Genomic DNA, 19,153 nt, shown 5'->3' with positions numbered 1-19,153 from the left:
CGTAACAAAAAAACACACATGTACGACGTGAATAAATACACGGGGGGTTTGATGGAACAAAGTAAGTTGTAACTGACGTGCCCGTACTGAATTTGTGTTTTCGATTATTTATCTTGTAAAAAAAAGTCTGCCCATGTCTCTCTCGCCCCGTTGTAACTCGGGAGGGCCCCGTTGTAACTCGGGACGGCCCCGTTGTAACTCGGGAGGGCCCCGTTGTAACTCGGGAGGGCCCCGTTGTGACTCGGGAGGGCCCCGTTGTGACTCGGGACGGCCCCGTTGTAACTCGGGACGGACCTGTTGTAACTGGGGAGGGTTCCGTTGTAACTCGGGAGGGCCCCGTTGTAACTCGGGAGGGCCCCGTTGTAACTCGGGAGGGCTACGTTGTAACTCGGGAGGGCCCCGTTGTAACTCGGGAGGGCCCCGTTGTAACTCGGGAGGGCCCCGTTGTAACTCGGGAGGGCCCCGTTGTAACTCGGGAGGGCCCCGTTGTAACTCGGGAGGGCCCCGTTGTAACTCGGGAGGGCCCCGTTGTAACTCGGGAGGGCCCCGTTGTAACTCGGGAGGGCCCCGTTGTAACTCGGGAGGGCCCCGTTGTAACTCGGGAGGGCCCCGTTGTAACTCGGGACGGCCCCGTTGTAACTCGGGAGGGCTACGTTGTGACGCGGGACGGCACCCCAACCAACAACAAACCCCCACGCAGCAACGATGTATACTGCACAGTATATTTATATTTTTTTGGTTGCATAGCGCAGCGGTTGGGAATTAGGGTGGGGGGGGTGATTAAAGCGATGTTAGAAACTCGCCATTCGCTGGGGCCAGGACGGACGAACTCCCTCGCCCGTGCCGTTCAGTGGCCGCTCCCAGGCACCCCCCCCACCCCTCCCCTCGTCCCCCCCCACACCCCCACACCCCTCCCCTCACCCCCCCTGCCGTGAGCTCCGCGCGTGCGCGGTTGGGGCAAACCTGTGAGCGCCCCCCCACCCACCGAAGATTTTCACTCTTTGTGTGTTGTCGGTGGTGGGGTGGTGGTGGTGGGGAGGGTGATGGTGGGGGGGTGGTGGTGGTGGGGAGGGTGATGGTGGTGGGGGTGGTGGTGGTGGGGAGGGTGATGGTGGGGAGGGTGGTGATGGTGGGGAGGGTGGTGATGGTGGGGAGGGTGATGGTGGGGGGGGGTGGTGGTGGTGGGGTGGATGTGGGGTGTGGATGTGGATGCGTTCCTGGAAAGGTACCGACTCCGAATATCGAAACGACGTGAATACATCGAAGCGATTTTACAGGGTAAGCAAGTAGGTGGTGGTGGTGGTGGTGGCTGGTGGTGGTGGCTGGTGGTGGTGGCTGGTGGTGGTGGTGGCTGGTGGCGGTGGTGGCTGGTGGTGGTGGTGGTTGGTGGTGGTGGTGGTGATGGCTGGTGGTGGCTGGTGGTGGTGGTGGCTGGTGGTGTTGGTGGTGGCTGGTGGTGGTGGTGGTGGTTGGTGGTGGTGGTGGTGGCTGGTGGTGGTGGTGATGGCTGGTGGTGGTGGTGGTGGCTGGTGGTGGTGGCTGGTGGTGGTGGTGGTGGCTGGTGGTGGTGGCTGGTGGCTGGTGGTGGTGATGGGAGGCGAAGGAAGGAGAGGTGACGGGAAAGGGGCGGGCGACGTTGTGGACGACGCAACTCGGGCCAGCGGCGTTGATGAAGCAGCGACGGCGTGTTTGCGAAACGACGTAAATCGGGGACGGGGGGGGTGTGGTGGTGGTGGTGGTGGGTGGGGTGCCGTACGTGCCGTTGTGGTGTGCGCGTGCCATCAGACTGAGAATTCTCATCGCCAGAGTCACCCGATGGGCTCTCTCTCTCCCTCGCTCATGTCCAGTTCGGGGCGATTTCAGCGGGTCCCATCAACACAGTGAGCACGGCCTTCTAGGAATGTCATCAACCAATGGTGCTCAGTTATTTTGTGATTTACATTCTCCACAATGACGCTCATGATTGTTCCGCGTCGTGTATTTTAGAGGGGTTTTTTTGCATACAAATATAACCTACACACATATATGTATGTCTCCTAACGCAGAGAGCTCTTGCCTATGAACAACTGGGTGGACAAATCAGCCGGCGGTGGTTCCAGCAAAGCCTGGCTCTGCTGATGAGACGTTGCAGATCAAAACTAGTCCATGCCTATAGACATATTTGTAGATCACTCAGCATGGGTTCAAGTAAAGGCTGGCTCTGCTGATGAGACGCTGCGTGTCAAAACTAGTCCATGCCTACAGACATCTCTGGGCAGTTCACTCAGCATGGGTTCAAGCAAAGCCTGACTCTGCTGCTGATCATACACTGAATGTCAAAAACCGATCGGGTTTAGATTCGCGTTTGAGAACCAGCGCTACTGCTGTACATTATTCAGCACTCCCAGAAGAAGACAGGCTGATGGAATTCGTCAACACAAATTGTATTTTTCACAAGATGGGGCAGCTACGTGTTTGGGGCGGGCTATGTGTGCGCGTGCAATGTCTATTCATTTTAAATCTCTCAAAAAATAATGAAACTACAAGATATTAAAAAATATATATAAAAATGTAAACCATATAATACAAGCCAAAACATACGGAGCAGATGTGTAGTGTGAAGACAAATTACGAATATTCAAACGGCTCGTTAGAGACATGTTGATTGGTGCCGTTGCCAATTTCGACCGAGCTGCCTGCTTTTCATTCAGTGGAATGGTGGTGGCGGTGGTGGTTGTTGTGCCCCTGGTAGTGGTGGTGTTGGGGTGGGGGTGTGGTGGTAGGGGGGGTGGGTGGGAAGGTTTTCCCATGGAAAAAAAAACATCTGGAGGGCGTGGCGGACGGGCCGGTGAGTGATATTGTTCGTTTATTAATTTTGCAAAAATGTTAATGGCATGTCGTGCCCGTGCGTGTGTTTATTAAACGCTTTTAACTGGCTCGTTAAGTCTGCCTCGTTTGTCTTTTGCTCCGTTCTACCCCCCCCCCCCTTCTCACCCCGCCGCCCCCACCCCCGCCAAGTCTCACCCGAGTAACGTGTGCATGCCGGTGATAGGGAGACAAAGGCGGCCGGGCGTGGTGCTCTGGCCGACCCCCCTCCCCTTGTGCCACAGTTCCGGCCTTCACAGGTCCTGCCCCCCTCGCCCCCCCTGAACAACCTGGGAAGGGCAATGCGGGTGATCTTTGCATTTGTGTGTGCGTGTGTGTGTGGTGTGTGTGGTGTCTGTGTGTGTGTGTGGTGTGTGTGGTGTCTGTGTATGTGTGGTGTGTGTGGTGTCTGTGTATGTGTGGTGTGTGTGGTGTGTGTGGTGTCTGTGTATGTGTGGTGTCTGTGTGTGTGGTGTCTGTGTATGTGTGGTGTGTGTGGTGTGTGTGGTGTCTGTGTGTGTGGTGTGTGTGGTGTCTGTGTGTGTGTGTGGTGTTTGTGGTGTCTGTGTGTGTGTGGTGTGTGTGGTGTCTGTGTATGTGTGGTGTCTGTGTATGTGTGGTGTCTGTGTGTGTGGTGTGTGTGTGGTGTCTGTGTATGTGTGGTGTCTGTGTGTGTGGTGTCTGTGTGTGTGGTGTATGTGTGGTGTCTGTGTGTGTGGTGTGTGTGGTGTCTGTGGTGTCTGTGTATGTGTGGTGTCTGTGTGCGTGTGTGTGTGGTGTATGTGTTGTGTCTGTGTGTGGTGTGTGTGGTGTCTGTGTGTGTGGTGTATGTGTGGTGTGTGCGGTGTGTGTGTGTGTGTGGTGTGTGCGGTGTCTGTGTGTGTGTGTGGTGTCTGTGTGTCTGTGTATGTGTGGTGTGTGTGGTGTGTGCGGTGTCTGTGTGTGTGTGTGGTATCTGTATGTGTGGTGTGTGTGGTGTGTGTGGTGTCTGTGTATATGTGGTGTGTGTGTGTGTGGTGTCTGTGTTTGTGTGTGGTGTCTGTGTATGTGTGGTGTCTGTATGTGTGTGGTGCGTGTGGTGTCTGTGTGTGTGTGGTGTGTGCGGTGTCTGTGTGTGTGTGGTGTGTGTTTGGTGTGTGTGTGGTGTGTGCGGTGTCTGTGTGTGTGTGTGTGTGGTGTCTGTGTGTGTCTGTGTATGTGTGGTGTGTGTGGTGTGTGCGGTGTCTGTGCGTGGTGTCTGTGTATGTGTGGTGTGTGTGGTATCTGTGTATGTGTGGTGTGTGTGGTGTCTGTGTGTGCGGTGTCTGTGTGTGTGTGTGTGGTGTCTGTGTATGTGTGGTGTCTGTATGTGTGTGGTGTGTGTGGTGTCTGTGTGTGTGTGGTGTGTGCGGTGTCTGTGTGTGTGTGGTGTGCGTTTGGTGTGTTTGTGGTGTGTGCGGTGTCTGTGTGTGTGTGGTGTGTGTGGTGTCTGTGTGTGCGGTGTCTGTGTGTGTGTGTGGTGTCTGTGTATGTGTGGTGTCTGTATGTGTGTGGTGTGTGCGGTGTCTGTGTGTGTGGTGTGTGTTTGGTGTGTGTGTGGTGTGTGTGGTGTCTGCAGTGTGTGTGTGGTGTGTGCGGTGTCTGTGTGTGTGTGGTGTGTGTTTGATGTGTGTGTGTGGTGTGTGTGCGGTGTCTGTGTGTGTGTGGTGTGTGTGTGTAGGGGTCTAATTGAAGTGAACGCTCAGCTGCGTAGGGGGTCCCTCGTGAGTAGACACGGGGGGGGGGGGCTGGTGGGGGAGAATGGGGGGGGGGGCTGGTGGGGGAGAATTGGGGGGGGGTCTGGTGGGGGAGAATGTGGGCGTGCAACAAGGTCATTGTTGGAGCTGATCGCTGCTGCTACGAGACCCGTGCCGCGCTCCTCTCCTCGGGCAGCGCTGGGAAGCGACTGGTGGAGCAGGGGTGGAGCAGGGGTGGGGTAGGACTCGCGGGCGGCGGGGTAACAGCCGAGGGGGAGACTGCTGGAGCCCCGCAGCACCAGGCAGCCGGGCTCGAGACCCCCGACCTTGGGCGCCTTTCTGAGTGGAGTCAGCGTGTTCTTTTCTGCCCCTCCACCCCCTGTTCTGCAGAGTGTGAGTTGTGGTAGGGTGTGAGTTGTGGTAGGGTGAGTGTGTGTGTGTGTGCGTTGTGATAGGGTGTGAGTTGTGGTAGGGTGAGTGTGTGTGTGAGTTGTGGTAGGGTGAGTGTGTGTGATAGGGTGAGTGTGGGTTGAGTCCGGCAAAACAACCCCCTACCTCCTCGCGGTGCCGGACGGGCAACTCTGTCGTGGACAGCGCTGTGGGGGGAGATCCAATTTTGATTGGCTCCTCCCCTCATGGCATATGTGTCCACCACAGGGGCTAAACGGGGGCTCTGGACGGGTGCGAGGGGCTGGTAACCCCTCCACCTTCAATTAATTACCACGAAACTACGAATTAAACTGAAATATGTAACAACTAAGCTTGTGCCGGAGGCCCCGGGGGGCCAGGCGTCTATGACGTCTCCTGGCCAAACCCCAATTGGCGGAGCCAGGAGATTGAATACCTACCCTCGGGGCTACTCCAGAAACAACGAAAAGCCACTACGGGTGGCCACGTGGAATGTTCGAACGCTCACTGCAGAGGAGAGGCTGCCACTCCTCTGTCGGGAGCTGGACCGGTACCGCCTGGATCTATGCGGCATTCAGGAGGTCCGGTGGACCGGCTCTGGCTCCTGCCACCATGAGGGGTGGACAGTCCTCTACTCGGGGCAGCAGACTGCCAAACAACAGGGTGTGGGTCTTCTTTTGAACAAAAGAATGAAGGGGGCGTGGGAGCGTGGCGGTGAGGTGTGGGAAGCTGTAAGCCCCAGGCTACTTTGGGCTCGCCTTCCCATCAACCGGAGGCGAGGAATGGTGGTCGTGGTTACTTATGCCCCCACCGAAGATGAACATCCGTGGAGGGATGCAGGCAAAGCCGATGAGTCAGATGCCTTCTATGACCTCCTGTCACAGGTGCTGGCTAAAGTGGCCCCTCGGGATAGAGTCATCATGTTGGGTGACTTCAATGCCCGAGTTGGTCATGATACTGGCACCTGGTCTGGAGTGATTGGAGGGCATGGGCCAGATCAGCTCAATAACAACGGTAGGAGGCTGCTAGATTTTTGTGCAGCCCATGGGCTTGTAATTACCAACACGCTGTTCCGGCATCGGCGCATCCACACAACATCATGGATGCATGCCGGGTCCAAGCAAGAACATCTGCTGGACTACATAGTGACGGACCAGCGAATGCGAGCCCATGTCCTTGACACCAGGACCTACCGTGGAGCTGATCTTCCCTCTGACCATCGACTAGTCATCTGTAAGATGCGCCTGCCATTCTTCCACTCCGGTGGTGGGTGTACACCCAGGACCCCATTCCAACCTAAAGTGGCCTGGTCTCAGTTATCTGATGAAAGTTGCAAGCGAGAATTTCATCATCGCTTGCGGCTGGGATTGGCATCGTCCCCGACTCCTCCTGATGTCGAGGGTAAATGGGCGAGGTTTAGGACTGTGACTCATGCAGCTGCAATGGCTGCTTTGGGTACGCGGTCCAGACCTCCCCAGACACCCTGGATGACAGAGGAGTTGTTCACGATGGTTGAGAAAAAGCGACAGGCCCACTGTCATCGGCTACAGAATCCCACGTCAGAGAATGAGGAGGCTTACCGCAGCCTTCGCTCGGAGGTTCGGAGAGCCGTGAGGCGCTGCAAGGATGGGTGGTGGTCGCGGGTTGCTGAGGAGATGGAGTCTGCTTCAGTGGCCCGTGATCACAAATCTCTATTTAACTCCATCAAAAAAGTAACCTGCAGCGCCACACCTATTACCATCATTAGGGGAAAAAACGGTGATCCAATTTCCGACCCCCAGGAACAGGTTCGCAGATTTGCTGAGCATTTCTGTGAGGTCCTGGGGGAGGGAAAATCCCTCAGCCAGGAAAACATCGTGGCACAAAGTGAGGATGACCCTGCTGAGGCTGCGGTGCCTCAAATATTGGATGAAGTCACCCCCTGTGAGTGGCTGGCTGAGGTGCCATCTGCTGAGGAAGTATTGAAGGCGATCCGGAGTCTGAGACCAGGAAAGGCAGCGGGCAGAGATGATCTCCCAAGCGAAATGCTGAGGGAGGGTGGCGTTTGTGCACAGACTGCCCTATATGACATCATAACAACAGTCTGGACCACTGGACGGGTTCCGCAGGATTGGAAGGATGCCCTGGTGGTCCCCCTTTTTAAGAAGGGGGACCGCACAGACTGTAACAACTACAGGGGCATCTCACTCCTCAGTGTGCCGGGAAAGGTCCTGGCAAGGATTATTCAGCATCGCCTTGCCAGGCACGCTGAGGAGAGGCTTGCGGAGCCCCAATGCGGTTTCAGGAAAGGGCGGTCCTGCACAGATGCCATATTTTCTGTCCGTCTGCTACAGCAGAGGTGTAGGGAATTCCAACAAGACCTACATCTCTGCTTTATTGACCTGGTCAAGGCCTATGATACCATCAGTAGGCCTGGGCTCTGGGTCGTTCTTCGTGCTTTTGGAGTACCTGACCCTCTGCTCACGATCATTAAGGACCTTCATGATGGTGAGCGGGCCCGGGTAAAACTACGTGGCCGGGAGTCAGAGCCATTCCCTGTACACCTTGGGGTGCGACAGGGATGTCCTCTGGCTCCCACATTATTTAACATCTATTTTGACCACGTAGTTCGTGAAGCCTTCAATAGCTGTACCGGGGGAATCTCCATATGGTACAGATATAATGGGAGGCTAATCGATGCCCGGGTGCGGTCAAGGGATGGCTCCCTATTGCTCAACCACGTTATGTATGCTGATGACTTGGTAATAGCTGCTCAGTCAGAGGAGGAGTTGGAGACGCTGCTGCTGAGACTGGAGCGTGCCACTAAGAGGTGGGGCCTTACCATCAGCCCCACCAAAACTAAGCACCTGCCTGGGTATTTTGTACCATCGGACACTCCACCCCCACAACTCCCAATCGGTGATGGGGCAGTTGTGGAGAGAGTGGAGAGTTTCCCATACCTGGGCAGTGTGCTTATGACTGGCTCCAGTTTAACAGCAGAGGTCTCACTCCGAATCAGTCGAGCGGCAATATCTTTTCATCGGTTGCGTAACGCTGTGTGGAAGCTACCTGGTCTGTCGCTCCGCACTAAGCTTCAGGTCTTCTCGGCCACGGTCATTCCCTCCCTTCTCTACGCTTGCGAAACGTGGGCCCCCCTAATGGAACATCTTCGCCGGTTAGAAACATTTAGGCTGGCCTGCCTACGATCCATCCTGGGTTTAACCAGACTGGATTGTGTGAGGAGCTCACAAATCCTTGAAAGATCTGGGCAGGGTCCCATCGGTGAGCTCCTCCGGCAGGCAAGGCTGCGATGGCTGGGTCATGTAGCCCGCATGCCCAGCCACCGCATGCCGAAACAGCTTTTGTTTGGCCGGATTGAGGGGGCTAAGCGGGCGCGGCACGGGCTAGAGAAGAGATGGAGTGATGTGGTACAGGAGGACGTGGAGCTGAGTGGACTTGCCGATGACTGGTACCAGCGGTGTCAAGATCGGCCTCTGTGGAGGAGGCTCGTGAAGGATGCTACTGGGCAGTTGGAGGCAGTCGCCCTCCAACAACAACGGAGGGTGGAGGAGCGACGCTCACAACAGCGAGCGGAGCGCCGGGTGGCTAAAGCACAGCAGGTTGGCACAGTAGGGGGCACAGGTGGTGCATCAGCCAGTCATCTCAGTCAGTCGACCCGTGGCACCTGGGTCTGCCCCGTGACCTCCTGCCAGCGGGCGTTCGACACTTCACGTGGCCTCAGGGTGCACATAGCCTGGCACAAGCGTCGTGGTGACGTCACCGCCACTTAGTGGCGAATGGCGGTTGTTGTTGTGGGTTGTGATAGGATTAGTGTGTGTGAGTTGTGATAGGGTGAGTGTGAGTTGTGATAGGATTAGTGTGTGTGTGTGAGTTGTGATAGGATTAGTGTGTGTGTGAGTTGTGGTAGGGTGAGTGTGTGTGGTAGGGTGAGTGTGTGTGATAGGGTGAGTGTGTGTGTGCGTTGTGATATGGTGTGTGTGAGTTGTGCTATGGTGAGTGTGGGTTGTGATATGGTGTGTGTGAGTTGTGATATGGTGAGTGTGGGTTGTGATATGGTGTGTGTGAGTTGTGATATGGTGAGTGTGGGTTGTGATATGGTGTGTGTGAGTTGTGATAGGGTGAGTGTGTGTGATAGGGTGAGTGTGAGTTGTGATAGGGTGAGTGTGTGTGATAGGGTGAGTGTGGGTTGTGATAGGATTAGTGTGTGTGTGTGTGAGTTGTGATAGGGTGAGTGTGGGTTGTGATATGGTGTGTGTGAGTTGTGATATGGTGAGTGTGAGTTGTGATAGGGTGAGTGTGTGTGTGAGTTGTGATATGGTGTGTGTGAGTTGTGATATGGTGAGTGTGAGTTGTGATAGGGTGAGTGCGTGTGATAGGGTGAGTGTGAGTTGTGATAGGGTGAGTGTGTGTGATAGGGTGAGTGTGTGTGATAGGGTGAGTGTGCGTGATATGGTGAGTGTGTGTGATAGGGTGAGTGTGCGTGATAGGGTGAGTGTGAGTTGTGATAGGGTGAATGTGAGTTATGATAGGGTGAGTGTGAGTTGTGATAGGGTGAGTGTGAGTTGTGATAGGGTGAGTGTGAGTTGTGATATGGTGAGTGTGAGTTGTGATAGGGTGAGTGTGTGTGTGAGTTGTGATATGGTGTGTGTGAGTTGTGATATGGTGAGTGTGAGTTGTGATAGGGTGAGTGCGTGTGATAGGGTGAGTGTGAGTTGTGATAGGGTGAGTGTGTGTGATAGGGTGAGTGTGTGTGATAGGGTGAGTGTGTGTGATATGGTGAGTGTGTGTGATAGGGTGAGTGTGAGTTGTGATAGGGTGAGTGTGTGTGATAGGGTGAGTGTGTGTGATAGGGTGAGTGTGAGTTGTGATAGGGTGAATGTGAGTTATGATAGGGTGAGTGTGAGTTGTGATAGGGTGAGTGTGAGTTGTGATAGGGTGAGTGTGAGTTGTGATATGGTGAGTGTGAGTTGTGATAGGGTGAGTGTGTGTGATATGGTGAGTGTGAGTTGTGATAGGGTGAGTGTGAGTTGTGATATGGTGAGTGTGAGTTGTGATAGGTTGAGTGTGTGTGATAGGGTGAGTGTGTGTGATAGGGTGTGTGTGAGTTGTGATATGGTGAGTGTGAGTTGTGATAGGGTGAGTGTGTGTGATAGGGTGAGTGTGAGTTGTGATAGGGTGAGTGTGTGTGATAGGGTGAGTGTGAATTGTGATAGGGTGAGTGTGTGTGATAGGGTGAGTTGTGATAGGGTGAGTTGTGATATGGTGAGTGTGTGTGATAGGGTGAGTGTGTGTGATAGGGTGAGTTGTGATAGGGTGAGTGTGAGTTGTGATATGGTGAGTGTGAGTTGCGATAGGGTGAGTGTGTGAGTTGTGATAGGGTGAGTGTGTGAGTTGTGATATGGTGAGTGTGTGAGTTGTGATATGGTGAGTGTGAGTTGTGATATGGTGAGTGTGAGTTGCGATAGGGTGAGTGTGTGTGATATGGTGAGTGTGTGTGATAGGGTGTGTGTGAGTTGTGATATGGTGAGTGTGAGTTGCGATAGGGTGAGTGTGTGTGATAGGGTGAGTGTGAGTTGCGATAGGATGAGTGTGTGTGATATGGTGAGTGTGAGTTGCGATAGGTTGAGTGTGTGAGTTGTGATATGGTGAGTGTGAGTTGCGATAGGGTGAGTGTGAGTTGTGATATGGTGAGTGTGAGTTGTGATAGGTTGAGTGTGTGAGTTGTGATATGGTGAGTGTGAGTTGTGATAGGGTGAGTGTGTGAGTTGTGATATGGTGAGTGTGAGTTGTGATAGGGTGAGTGTGTGAGTGTGCGTGACTGTGTCGAGTGTGTGGGGGGGTGGACGACACAACGGCGCAGTGATTAGCGCGATGTGCTTCGCATCCGGCGACCCGAGTTTGATTCCCCACTCACGGGCAACGTCAGTGACGATTCCTTCAACCGCAGTCCTGGGTCAGGTGCGGTGTGCAATAAACATCGCCACGAGGGAGACAAAGGCGGCCGTGCGTGGTGCTGGACACCCCCTCGTGTGCCGTGCCGGCCTTCATAGGTGCTCGCTGACAACACTTGCCCCAACATTCTGGTGGGGGATCTTTGTCTTAGGAGTTTGTACGTTCGCCCGCTGCTCAGCGATGGGTTGCTTTTCCCCCCCTCCCCATAGCTAAAAAGAAACCCCATTTGCAATGCAACCGGTGTTGGCCAAACGCTGACGATGCTGTGCCTGTGACGATCACCCAGCGGCAACATCGCGGCCCTCTGTTGCGAAAAGAAAAACTCGGCAAGATCCTCCTGAGAAGCGGCCTCGAGACTCAGCGCGGCCGCACTTTGTCAACGGCGGTCACAGCGCGTTGCGTGTGCAGGGCGCTCACTTGAATGGGCCAGCATCTCAAATCGCCCTCGCGTCTGTAACGGGCCCGCCCATCCCTCTCCTCCCGTGATGGTTACGAGGGGACAGGCCGGTTAATAAGTTAAAAAATAAAAATATATAGACGTGTCCGGAGGCGATGAGTGGACACTCTGCGTTGCGTTCTGCCCTCCTTCTGAGATTTGGATGACTCCACCACCAAGGGACACCAGAGGGTTGTGGAACTGCAACTCTTTATTTCAAAGTTGTTCTTCTGCGCTCATGTGACTCTGTGGCTCCAATCCATGGTCATTATTACTTTCATTCACAATTATCCTTGCGGTTCATTTACGTTAAGCCCATACGGGCTACACGTCATTGAGCCTAGGGGGGCAGCATCCACCTGATGGCAGCCGTCCCTGCGTGGCACAGGTCACACGCCGCATCAGCGTACCAGTGGGCAAGTAGTCTGTTAGTTGTGGGGACGGGGGGTTTGGGGGGTTTGTGGGGTTTGATCGCGTTAATATATAAATGTTGTGTCGTTAAACCCGCCACCACCCGACACAGCCAATTAGTAAGTACTCAGATTGTAAAATGTTGTGGCTTTGCTCTCCAACGCAGAGCTGGTGTGCTGTCCTAAGTAACGGATTGGCCACGTTCTGTTTACGTGACAAACCGTACTAATTGGCTGTGTCGGGTGGTGGTGGGTTTAACGACACAACATTTATATACTTAGGTGATCGAACCCAAAAAAAAAACACTCTTATGGATTGGCCATTCCAGTCGAAAGAATGCAAAGGCGTGATGCGTCACCATCGTGTGTCTGACGCGGCCACTATGAACCTCCTCCCCGTCCGCCTTGCCGGCTCGGCCCTCACCGTATCTCCTGCACCCCCCCACTCTGCCCCCCCACCTCTTCCCTCCCCCTGCACCCCCCACCTCTTCCCTCCCCCCGTACCCCCCACCGCGCCCCAGGTGTCTCCGCAGGACTCCGCCATCACGAGGGACATCAACCGAACCTTCCCGGCGCACGGATATTTCAAGGACAGCGGTGGAGACGGGCAAGACTCCCTCTACAAAATCTGCAAGGTCGGCATTGCCTGCCCCCCCCCACACTCCCCCCCTCCTCCTCCCCCCGACACACAAAGACAAAGATCCCGCCCCCCTGCATAGCCTCAACAGACTGGTGGGGGCAAGCGCTGTGAGCGAGCAACACCTGTGATTAAACACATTCGTAGATATTTTTTTACTTCTTTATTTCACCACCTCAGTTATCCGAGCTCCCCTTTGTCGTGGCAAATAAATCGCGGGGGGCGAAGGGTGGACAGGGGGGGCGCGCGGGGGGGTGGGGTGGGGTGGGTGGTGGGGGGGCTCCTCGTTCCGTATAAAAGGAAACTTTTTATTTTGGTTGGCTCGCAAATGACGACATCACTTTTATCCCTCTATGTAAGACGGAAACAGGAGGAGGATTTCTCCACAACTCTGGCTGTTGCCTGATGATGCCGGTTGTAATTACCGGTGAAACGTCACGGTGCTCGAATTGTAAATGTTGTGGTGGGTTTACTCTCCAACACACCGGTAGTGCTGAACTAGTAACTAGTTGGCATGTTTTATTTACGGAACAAAGCTTACTAATTGGCTGTGTCGGGTGGTGACGCGTTTAAAACATTGTCGTTATGCGATTTCACCCAAAAAAAACTATTCTGGATATTTTTTTAATTTTACCAGGTAAGGCCCACTGAGCTATGTAGCTTTTTTTTCAGAAGCAACCTGGCCATCGTAAATGATAGCTCAACGAAGTGGCTCATCCTCGTGTATAAATGTATAGCAGCCAAATGCTCCAAACGTGTGATGTTGATTCTAAACGGGGAGGGAAGAACCAGAGGACCCGGAGAAAAATCCACGCGACCACGGGGAGAGAGAGAGAGACACGCAAACTCCAAATATACAGTAGGCATCAGGGTCGGGATCGAACCCACGACCTCCTGTATACCAGGCGAGGTAGTTCACATCTCCCTAGCCACCGTGATGATGATGATGAGAGAGAGAGACACCGCAAACGCCAAATATACAGCAGGCATCAGGGTCGGGATTGAACCCACGACCTCCTGTATACCAGGCGAGGTAGTTAACATCTCCTAGCCACCGTGGCACCCAAATTAGCGGCGGCTGTCACGTGGTTGCCGTCGTTAGGAGCCACCACGGGCATCTGAGAGAGAGCGGTGGGAGTCTCGTAGAAATTGTCTGCTATAGTTACCCAAGAATGTCAGTGTGTAACGCGTGTGACGTCACTCCACGTCGACCAGCCCCCCTCATTAATCATGAACAGGTTACGTCTTCCACATGGACCTGCCCCTCATTAATAATCATCAGCGGGTGACGTTACTCCGCATGGAGAACCCCCCCCCTCATTAATAATCATCAGCGGGTGATGTCATTCCACATCAAACAGCCCCCTCATTAATAATCATGAGCGGGTGACGTCACTCCACATGGGAGGGGGCGAGGCGCCTCCTCCCCCCTCCTCGGCGTCAGCTGACAACCCTCACTACAAAGGCAGAACCCTCACGTCATCACGTGATCTCCGTCACGCTGTTGAGACATCGAAGTAAAAAGGACGTCGTGATGAACAAGGGGATTATAACCTTTAAAGGCAATAGGTCTGTGTCACCGCGCCCTTACAAACTGCACAGGCATTAATGAAATGAATATCACGTCTTGGTCTGCTTTTCACTTGCAAGTTTCAGATTTACTGCAATACAGCCGTCCTTGGACGGGCTATAGGCTAGTAAATAATAATAATGATGATGATGCGTCTCTCCTGGCCACTTCATTTCTCGCCTGGTGGAACAGAATCAACTCGTCTCATCCAGGCGCCTTCCTTGCCAGTATCAAAATATAAGAATAAGTTTTATATTTTGATACTGGCAAGGGAGGTCCCATGGTGTAGCTGCTCACCACGAGCTCTCAATGTCCTGATAGTGGCGTTGTCTTTGTGCTGTTCGCCTTTTGGCGTCCTCTGGCCCGACGCTGTTTGAGACGAGGCTCTAAAAAGAAAGCCGTCTCTGGTGTGGACCAATCAGTTTTAAAGACAATGCATTACACACTACCAGAGCATGTGTTGTTGTTGTTGTTTTCATGTTCACCACAATGATGTGTGGTTAATGTAGACATGATTCCTTGCGAAAGGTTTCAGTTTGGTGTTTTAACGTCTTAACACCTCCTGCTTTATTTCCAGAAAGGGTCAAACAAATTCTTACAACTTGTCTCAGTGCACATTAGCCTAGGGGACCTCGTAGTGGCAGCTTGCCCTTGATGATGACGACGACGACGACGATGATTGTCTGCCCCACCACAGGCCTACTCGATCTACGACGAGGAGATCGGCTACTGCCAGGGACAGTCGTTCCTCGCAGCCGTACTGCTCCTGCACGTGAGTCGCTCACTCACTCGTACTCACATTCACTCACTCGCACTTACATTCACTCGCATTCACTCACTCACATTCACTCACTCACATTCACTCACACTCACTCGCACTCACATTCACTCACTCACATTCACTCACTCGCACTCACATTCAGTCACTCACACTCACTCACATTCACTCACTCACATTCACTCACTCACATTCCCTCACTCGCACTCACATTCACTCACACTCACATTCACTCACTCACATTCACTCACTCACATTCACTCGTACTCACATTCACTCATTCGCACTCACTCACATTCACTCACCCACACTCACATTCACTCACACTCACTCACTCGCAATCACATTCACTCACTCACATTCACTCACTCACACTCACTCATTCACATTCACTCACATTCACTCACTCACATTCCCATTCACTCACTAACATTCACTCACTCGCACTCACATTCAGTCACTCACTCGCACTCACATTCAGTCACTCACACTCACTCACATTCACTCATTCACATTCACTCACTCGCACTTACATTCACTCACTCACATTCACTCACTCGCACTCACATTCACTCACTCACATTCACTCACTCACATTCACTCACTCGCACGCACATTCACTCACTCACATTCACTCACTCACATTCACTCACTCGCACTCACATTCACTCACTCACATTCACTCACTCACATTCACTCACTCTAGGGGAGACCCAGAACCGGTTCAGATGATCGTCGCCGGTGTAGGCGGTCGTGGGGATCGGGAATCGAACTCGGGCCGCCGGGTTCGTAGCGCCGTGCGCTGACCGTGCGCCCCAACGTCCGCTCGCGTTTACTCGCTCCCAGATGCCCGAGGAGCAGGCGTTTGGGGTGCTCGTGAGGATCATGTTCGCCTACGGCCTGCGCGACCTCTTCCGGCAAAACTTCGATGACCTCCACTGCAAGTTCTACCAGCTGGAGAGACTCATGCAGGTGTGTGAGTGTGTGTGTGTCTCTGTGTGTGTCTCTGTGTGTGTGTGTGTGCGCGCGCGCGTGTGCGTGTGGGGAGCGGTGGTGTAGCGGTTAGCGCGCTGCTCTACGAACCTGGCGACCCGGGTTCGATTCCTGCTCATGGTCAACGCCGGTGACAATTATCTGAACCGGTCCTGGGCCTCTCCTAAGTCGACTCAGCCTCGAATGAGTGCCTAGAGTAATGCGTAAACATCGCCACTAGGGAGACAAAGGCGGCCGGGCGTGGTGCTGGCCATCCACCCCTTCGTGTGCCGTTCCAGCCTTCATAGGTGCTCGCTAACAGCACTTGCCCCAACAGTCTGTTATAGGCTATATGGGGGATCTTTGTATATATTTTTTTGCGCGCCTGCGTGAGTGCATCCGTGCGCGCGTGCATGTGGTGCCAGCCTTCACAGGCGGTGCTCGCGAACGGCGCTCACCCCAACCTTCTGTCCAGGCCACACGGTAGCTCACCCTTGCCACGGTGGCTAGGAGATGTTAACTACCTCGCCTGGTATACAAGAGGTCGTGGGTTCGATCCCGACCCTGACGCCTGCTGTATATTTGTAGTTTGCGTGTCTCTCTCTCCGTGGTCGCGTGAATTTTTCCCTGGATCCTCCGCTTTTTCCCTCCACGTTCACAATCAACATCCTGCGCTTCAGAGCATTTGGCTGCGATAAATGAAGCAATTGGCGGGACCCCGGGGTCCCATCACTGCCCCGGGGTGGGAAAAACCGCGTAGCGACACGAGTCTTGTTAAGGCCTTACCGACAACAAAACTAGCGTCAATCGATTGGCCTCGTCGAGAGCTACTCGGGGCACTAAGTTTCGTAAAAAGTTGAAAAATTACATAAATTCTAGATTTACATAAACACGTTAAATTCACTGCCTGGGGGGGGGGGGGGCGGTGGGGGGGCTCGCCTTGGCAAAGAAGCCGAGGATCGATGGCTGACCGGAGGGCGTCGTCGCCGCGCGCGACCGCGGCGGACGCCCCCCCCCGGGGCTCGGGTTTGGCCGGTGGGGTGGCGCCCATCGTGTCGATCGCCGCCTGCTGCTGCTGCTGGCGCTTGTTGGCTTTGAGTCTGGGTGGGCGGCGCGTTGCTGGTGGGGTCACGTAGTGGGGCGGACTGCAAAATAATAATTATTGACCCGATTTTTGTGGGACCCCGGGGTCCCGCCAAATGATTCAATTGTCCACGCGATGATGGCAAGCCGCGTCGCCGAGCAATCATTTGTGATGGCCGGGCCGCTCCTGAAAGGGGCCTTACGAAGCTCCGTGGGGCATTAACCTGCGACAATAGAATTCGTTATAATAACAGGGGTTTTCCCCTTTTTTCTGGCAACAAAACTGAAACCTTTTTGCAAGGATTCATACTACTGCATTAACCACAATACCTGCAGTCAAAATGCAAACAAAAAAACATACTATGATGATATATGCATTGTCCTTGAAACTGATTGGTCCACACCAAGGGACGGCTTTCTTTTGAGCCTCGACCCGATTGGTGCTCGACCAGATGACGCCAAAAGCCGTCCCTTGGTGTGGACCAATCAGTTTCAAGGACAATGCATATATTATCGTAGTATGTTTTTTTGTTTGCATTTTAACTGCAGGTATTGTGGTTAATGCAGACATGAATCCTTGTAAAAAAAGGTTTCAGTTTTATTGCCAAAAAAAAGGGGAAAAACCCTATTATTACATTTTGGTACTGGCAAAGGAGGTCTAATGATGTGAAATAGAATTCGTGGTTTGTCTCTCTCTCTCTTTGCCTTCCACAGGAGCACGTGCCCGAGCTGTACGCTCACTTCCTGGGCCTAGGCCTGGAGGCCCACATGTACGCATCCCAGTGGTTCCTCACCCTCTTCACCGCCAAGTTCCCCCTCTACATGGTGTTCCACATCATCGACCTCCTCCTCTCGGAGGTGCGGGATGCCATCGACCCATCGTCGACGACGTCGTAGTCGTTGTAGTCTTATTGCCCCCCCGCTCTCTTCGTGAAGTTCAGCGGTCGCGCGCCGTGTTAAAAGAATCGCGCATGCCCGTGTCGTCACGTTACGTACGTGTGTTGCATGTATGTCGTACGCTTGTGTGTGTGTGCGTTGTGGGGAGCGACGCTCAGAACAACGAGCGGAGCGCCGTGTGGCTAAAGCACAGCAGGTTGGCACAGTAGGGGGCACAGGTGGTGCATCAGCCAGTCATCTCAGTCAGTCGACCCGTGGCACCTGGGTCTGCCCCGTGACCTCCTGCCAGCGGGCGTTCGACACTTCACGTGGCCTCAGGGTGCACATAGCCTGGCACAAGCGTCGTGGTGACGTCACCGCCACTTAGTGGCGAATGGCGGTTGTTGTTGTTGTTGTGGGGAGCGATAGTGTAGCGGTTAGCGCGCTGCGCTATGAACCTGGCGACCCGGGTTCGATTCCCGCTCACGGCCAACACCAGTGACGATTATCTGAACCGGTCCCGGGCCTCCCCTAGGTCGACTCAGCCTCAAATGAGTACCTGGTGCGGTGTGTACACATCGCCACTAGGGAGACAAAGGCGGTCGGGCGTGGTGCTGGCCACCCACCCCCTCGTGTACCGTTCCGGCCTTCACAGGTGCTCGCTAACAGCACTTGCCCCTACAGTCAGTTAAGGCTATACGGGGGATCTTTGATCTTTGTGCATTGGACTTGTTTCGCACCGTGGGAGAAGGACAACAGACTAAACGCAAACAAACTGTTCCTGAGAAACTCGTTTTCCATGGAGGTGATGTAAAAGTTCATAACTCCCGGTGGCTTCCTGGTATCGGACGGAAGAGCGTTCCAGACGGCCGCAGAAGCGCGTCTGAAAGTTCCGCGCGATGCGGTTCGACGGCTTCGCCAAAAAGCCGCCGCCGCTGCCGCCGCTGCCGCCGCCGCTGCCGCCGCCGCCGCCGCTGCTGCGAGCACGCCGGGAGTTTGCGTGATGCTGGTTTATGCTCCACGCTGACCTTCCTGACGTTGGCTCCGTGTCTCCCCCCCCCCCACCACGTCCCACGCAGGGTCTCAGCGTCATCTTCAACGTCGCTCTGGCTCTACTCAAGGCAAGTGGCCCCCACGCCTACCCCCCCTCCCTCCCACCCCCCCCCTCCCTCCCACCCACCTCCTCCCTCCCTCCCACCCACCCCCTCCCTCCCTCCCACCCACCTCCTCCCTCCCATCCCCCTCCCTCCCCCCCACCGACCTCCCTCCCTGGGTATTGTCACCTCCGTTAGTGGTCACCGCCGTCCTGCCGCTGGCTAGGAGATGTTTACTACCTCGCCTGGTGTACAGGAGAGCCGGTGGCTAGGAGATGTTTACTACCTCGCCCGGTGTACAGGAGAGCCGCTGGCTGGGAGATGTTTACTACCTCGCCTGGTGTACAGGAGAGCCGGTGGCTAGGAGATGTTTACTAC

At 54.3% G+C, this 19,153-nt stretch overlaps 1 protein-coding gene across 4 annotated transcripts in view; it reads left to right on the top strand.

Moving 5' to 3' along the window:
- The window catches only part of LOC116953190 (rab GTPase-activating protein 1-like), a 182,053-nt gene that overhangs the window by 135,966 nt on the left and 26,934 nt on the right, over positions 1 to 19,153 (top strand). For all 4 annotated transcript variants that reach the window (XM_076074800.1, XM_076074802.1, XM_076074801.1 and 1 more), the window contains exons 14-18: positions 12,287 to 12,400; positions 14,670 to 14,744; positions 15,597 to 15,722; positions 17,520 to 17,663; positions 18,761 to 18,802. In XM_076074800.1, the coding sequence (XP_075930915.1) occupies positions 12,287 to 12,400; positions 14,670 to 14,744; positions 15,597 to 15,722; positions 17,520 to 17,663; positions 18,761 to 18,802 (501 nt within the window). The remainder of the gene's footprint in view (positions 1 to 12,286; positions 12,401 to 14,669; positions 14,745 to 15,596; positions 15,723 to 17,519; positions 17,664 to 18,760; positions 18,803 to 19,153) is intronic.

Source organism: Petromyzon marinus, chromosome 50, assembly GCF_048934315.1.
Source record: "Petromyzon marinus isolate PM22_M1 ecotype Great Lakes invasive population chromosome 50, UKy_Petmar_22M1.pri1.0, whole genome shotgun sequence".
NCBI classification, from domain to species: Eukaryota; Metazoa; Chordata; class Hyperoartia; order Petromyzontiformes; family Petromyzontidae; genus Petromyzon; species Petromyzon marinus.
The sequence above is the reverse complement of the archived record's forward strand: the minus strand, read 5'-3'. Positions and strand labels throughout refer to the sequence as shown.